At 45.8% G+C, this 4,950-nt stretch overlaps 2 protein-coding genes across 2 annotated transcripts; both read left to right on the top strand.

The window, feature by feature from the left end:
* The first annotated feature begins 58 nt into the window (after positions 1–58).
* Positions 59–1,503, top strand: LOC6504490 (zinc finger C4H2 domain-containing protein). Its single transcript, XM_032452443.2, has one exon. It carries the CDS (start codon positions 366–368, stop codon positions 1,356–1,358), a length of 993 nt encoding a protein of 330 aa, XP_032308334.1. The 5' UTR covers positions 59–365; the 3' UTR covers positions 1,359–1,503.
* A 515-nt stretch (positions 1,504–2,018) lies between these two features.
* Positions 2,019–4,214, top strand: LOC6504492 (dnaJ homolog subfamily C member 22). The gene is made up of 2 exons (XM_001966966.4): positions 2,019–2,457; positions 2,849–4,214. The coding sequence occupies exon 2, from the start codon at positions 2,860–2,862 to the stop codon at positions 4,093–4,095; it is 1,236 nt and encodes a 411-aa protein (XP_001967002.1). The 5' UTR covers positions 2,019–2,457; positions 2,849–2,859; the 3' UTR covers positions 4,096–4,214.
* Positions 4,215–4,950: the final 736 nt, after the last annotated feature.

Below are 4,950 nucleotides of genomic sequence, written 5' to 3' on the forward strand. Positions count from 1 at the left end.
ATGAGCGATCAAAAAAAAATACCAGAATCGACAATCTTTAAATACCGACTTGCCAATTATCGAAATTAGTGTTGCCAATGCAACTGATTTTGTGTTTCTACCATCTCTAAACCAAACTACTATACACAAAGCAGCGAAAAAATCAAATAAACAGAAAATAACTAACTTAAAAGAAGATTCCCAAACGAAAACAACAGTCGAAATAGTATTCGCTAATGGTGATTGTTGCTAAAAGATTGAAACGCATCAGCTAAAGCCGGGAAAACAGGCGGAAAACGGAAAAGCAACATTCCTCGAGGGGAGGGGGCCAGCAAAACATTGAAAAAAAAAACACCAAAAGCATCCCACACAGGGCGATTTAGAAAATGGCCACCAGCGAGATTTCCAGCTCCAACGAGCGCCACTACTACGCCAAGCTGGAAGCCATCAAGGACATTAGGGACAAGACCCTGGCCCTGGAGAAACTAAAAGTCAGGATCATCAAGGAGGTGAAGCTGAGCGATGATGAGGAGAAGTGCCTGGAGGAGTATCGCAAGGAGATGGAGCACCTGCTCGAGGAGAAGATGTCGCACGTGGAGGAGCTGCGCCAGATTCACGCCGACATCAACGACATGGAGAACATCATCAAGCAGACGAAGGAGAACCAGACCAGGTCCTTCGACATGGCCAACCGGGTGTACGAGGAGTATCTGGCCCTCAAGTACCAGATCGATCACATGCGCCGCGACTACCTGGGCCTGAGTCCGCTGCGCGATCTGCACGAGGAGGAGGGCAGTCCCATCTCCAAGGAGCGCTTCCAGACGAACTTCCTCAAGGCGGCAGCAGCAGCAGCGGCCGCAGCAGCCGCCGCCTCGGTGACACAACCCACATCGCTGGCCCGTCCCCACGCCCGGCATCCGCTGATGCCGGAGGCCACTGTCACCACACTGCCCAACGCGGGCGGTGCTGGTGGCGGAGCAGCCGGTGCTGGCGGTGGTGGAGCTGGAGCCGTGGGCGGCGGTTCGGGTGGCGGTGGCGGCAATCCGGGTCACGCCTTTATGCCACCAGCGCCACCGGGTGCGGGCAGTGCCGCTGCTGCTGCTGCCGCGGCCGTTGTCCGGCTGGGAAAGGGCGACTTCTCAGCACCGCCGCCGCCACCACCGCCGAGCAATCGCCTCCAGCAGTCACCCTCCATCGGCATCGGGCACCATCCGTCGTTCCGCTCCGACTTTAATGTGAATCTCCGCCAGCAGCCGCCGCCGATGAAGTCGTGTCTGTCGTGCCACCAGCAGATCCACCGGAACGCGCCCATCTGTCCGCTCTGCAAGGCCAAGTCGCGCTCCCGCAACCCCAAGAAGCCCAAGAAGAAGAACAACTAAGGCCGGCAGCTACACTCATCGTTGGTCCGGAGCGGGTCCCGGATCTAGTATCTTATCTTAGTATCTAGAGGATACTCGCATCTATTTTTTTTTTTCGTGTGTCTCGTCCGTCTAGTTATTAAAAACAAGTATTACGCAAAAAAAACAAAAGCAAAAGCAACAAAAACCTGGCAAGTGTGTTGGCTAAGGATTGTTAAAATAATAATTTTTGTTTTGATTTAAAAAAAATAGCAATAACTTAACAGATTGTATAATTCTCAGTTTAGAAAAGCATTTAAATCCTTCCAAGACTAAAACGCACTTGCTCTTAACAATTTCTCATAACTATTTAGTTGATAATCCAATTGATTTTAACTGTAAACATTTATTTTTTATTTTAATCCTAGGCTAAGCTCAAATAATGTGTCAAATTATTAAACAAAGTGGAAAAAATTACTTTTTATACGTGTAAGGCAAAACAAAATATGAAATTAATCATATTAAGCTCAAAAAAAAAAAGAAAACTAATAAAAAAATATTTCATTTTTAAAAAGAGGTGTTTTCTTTCTATCTTTAAGTTAAAAATATTTTTAAGATTCTCTTAATTTGAAACTTGGCTTTTGATCTAATTTGGTTTTAAAAGCTTGGCATTTTTGGCCACACTGAGTACGGTCACACTACGAGGCAAGCAACAAGTTCGGCTTTATTCATTTTTTTTAATCGCTCGGCTTAACAACACACTTGCTTGCTTGTTTTTTGTTTAGATTTTTTTTTACCGATTTCTTTTTTAAGAAAACATAAATTTAAAAAAATAAGAAAGAGAATGAAGAGTGGGATTTTTTGAAATTAAATAAAAATTGTACTCATCGATTGTATTCTGTGGAGATTTTTTGTGTGTTTCCAGTTTTGTTATTTTTGTGCTTCCGCTGCGTGCGTAGAATTTGTGAAAAGAGAAAGTTCTGGCAGAAAGGTGCGGCTGCCTCTTTCTACCTGGCCGCCCGCCGTCTCTTTCTCTTTCTCGTAAACGACAGTCGTGGCCAAAAACGGGAACACTCTGCGCCTGCGCAGCCACTAATTTCACAAGCAATTGAGGTCACTTGGCATCGGTGTCTCTGTACCTGTAAGTGGAAAAAAGTATTTAAAATATTTCAAAATTAGTTCAAGACTGTTCTGATTGTTTGTTTTAAAAATATTTAAAAATAAATGCTTAGAAACTATCAAGTAATGGCTTCAAATCTATACCTTTCTTGGAAGTAATACTTATTTTAATCGGCAGTCTTCCTAGAAATCATCTTAAATGTTGATTAAATATCAAGTACATGTATATTACATGTTCTATATATATTCTATATATTCAGTGCCTCTCAGAGTAGAATTTCCATGAAAATTAATCTCTCTGCTTATCAGTTTTGATTTAAAACTTTGGCCCCTATGTGTTCCTATTTATTTTTATTATTATTTTAATTCCACGGAATGGTACATTAACTTTTCCCATTCCCATTTAATTCCAGAATTCGAGAGAATGGGCACTAAACAGACCGCCTCCCCCTCCGCCGGGCAGGGAGCCGTGAAGTACCAGATCCCCTCCCGGGGCAGCTCCCCCTCCAAACTGAAGCAGCAGCCGAGTCCGAAGCCCAGGAACGGAAAGAACACGAACGTGAATGTCCTGCCGCCCCAGAAGTCCGTGTGGATCGCCTACCTGTGCTGGCTCTTCGGCGGCGTCTTCGGGCTGCATCACCTGTACTTGCACCGCGACCGCCACGCCTTCGTCTGGTGGTGCACGCTGGGCGGGTATGCGGGCGTGGGCTGGCTGGGCGAGATCTTCCTCATACCGGAGTACGTGCGGGACGCCAACGAGGATCCGCGCTTCGTCAAGGAGTTCGTGGCCAAGCTGCAGGCGTATCCGAAGCCGCCGTATGCCTCCCGGAGGTTCGTCGGCCAGGTGATGGTCGGGCATCTGTTCGGACAGTTGTGCTCGATCGCCATTCCCCAGATCCTGGTCGGTGGCTGGGATCTCAGCTTCCTGCACTGGGCCATACCGCTGGGCGTATCCCTGGGCGTCTGGCTGGTGGGGAACATCGGGCGGGAGCAGGGCGTCTGGTGGCACTGCCTCCTGGCCGCCTACTTGGCCTACCCGGCCCGGTTCCTCATCTACGACGAGACCTACTCCCTGCTCCTCACAGCTCTGGTCTCCGCCCTGACCTTCGACGGCTTCTCCAAGCAGTGGCGAAGGACTCCGCCCACTCGGGGCACTGCCGGATCGAGGACCCTGAAGATCTCCGCCGCCGTGCTGATCTACTGCGCCTTCTGGGCCAGCTTCCTGTACTTCAATGGCACCATTTCGGACGAGGATGGCGGCGAGGTGCCCATCCACGAGGCCCTCCACAACTTCCTGGCCTCCGCCTGGTGGACCGACCTCAAGCAGGCCCTCCACGACACCTACCTCTACGGCCAGCACCACGGCTGGTACGAGACCTGGAAGGAGGTATTCGAGAGCATGGACGTGGACGGCGAGCGGAACTCGTACAAGGTGCTGGGCGTGAGTGCGACGGCCTCCCAGGCGGAGATCACCGCCGCCTACAGGCGCCTCTCCAAGGAGTACCATCCCGACAAGGTCAAGGACGAGGCGCTCCGGGCGCAGGCCCACCAGCGCTTCATCGAGATCCAGCAGGCCTACAGCGTCCTCAGCAAGATCAAGTCCAGTCGCCGGCGCAAGAACAAACAGTACCAGGACGACAGCGACGCCATTGTCCTCTGAGCAGGACCTGGACGGAGAAGGACTCTCCGCTAGTCTAAGTTATTTTTACAATTGTTTAAAAGTTAGTCTAAAAAATATTGTCTGAAATCTCTTTGTTTTTTTTAAACTTAATCTTAAATACAAACTATTTATTTAATAGCTAAAAATATATTATTAAAATAAAAACAATTAGCTTTTTCAAACACTAAGAAATATACTTACATTTTCTTTTTAATTTTGAAATTTTTTTAAATTTCTGTCGAAATAATTTCCAAATCAGATTTAAATATTTCTCGAAAAATGTGTTTTTGAAACCTAAAATGGAAATTAAATATATAAAATAATAATAATAATATTGAAATAAAAATTTTATTTATTATTTAGTTTAGAGAAATTATATGTTTAAGTTGTTCCAACAAAATAAATCGATAAAAGAAACTAAACATGTTTTATTTTCTTGGGAAAGTGGCTTAGATCTTAAGAGTTTCCTGCCCAACCGACCGAGGGGCGCTGCCGCATAGCGTACGGCTCGCGAACAAGCGCAGATTAAATGTTTAGAGTGCTAGATGAATAATATTAGAAGGAGAGGAGATTTTAAATACATATATTAAAGTTTAAAATTCAAATAAAAATATAATGAATTCCCCCGTCATTTTTCAATTAATATATTCAACTGAAAAACAAGAAGTAACGGGTATCATATAGTCTTAAATCAATAAAAAGACCCATTTATGCGAAAAAAGCTGACGATTCGCTTCGCTTACGTGTTTCTCGATAAGAAATGTGTGCCATTTTCAGTCTTTATTTTTTAGCACCATTAGCAAAAATATATATTTATTTTTACTTGTCCCGGAGAATAAAAAGCCAGCTTCAGTG

This window comes from Drosophila ananassae, chromosome XR (assembly GCF_017639315.1).
Source record: "Drosophila ananassae strain 14024-0371.13 chromosome XR, ASM1763931v2, whole genome shotgun sequence".
NCBI classification, from domain to species: domain Eukaryota; kingdom Metazoa; phylum Arthropoda; class Insecta; order Diptera; family Drosophilidae; genus Drosophila; species Drosophila ananassae.

Bases quoted from the DNA above. Each gene is read 5' to 3' on its own strand.
- LOC6504492 (XM_001966966.4), top strand. From the start codon at position 2,860: ATGGGCACTAAACAGACCGCCTCCCCCTCCGCCGGGCAGGGAGCCGTG.
- LOC6504490 (XM_032452443.2), top strand. From the start codon at position 366: ATGGCCACCAGCGAGATTTCCAGCTCCAACGAGCGCCACTACTACGCC.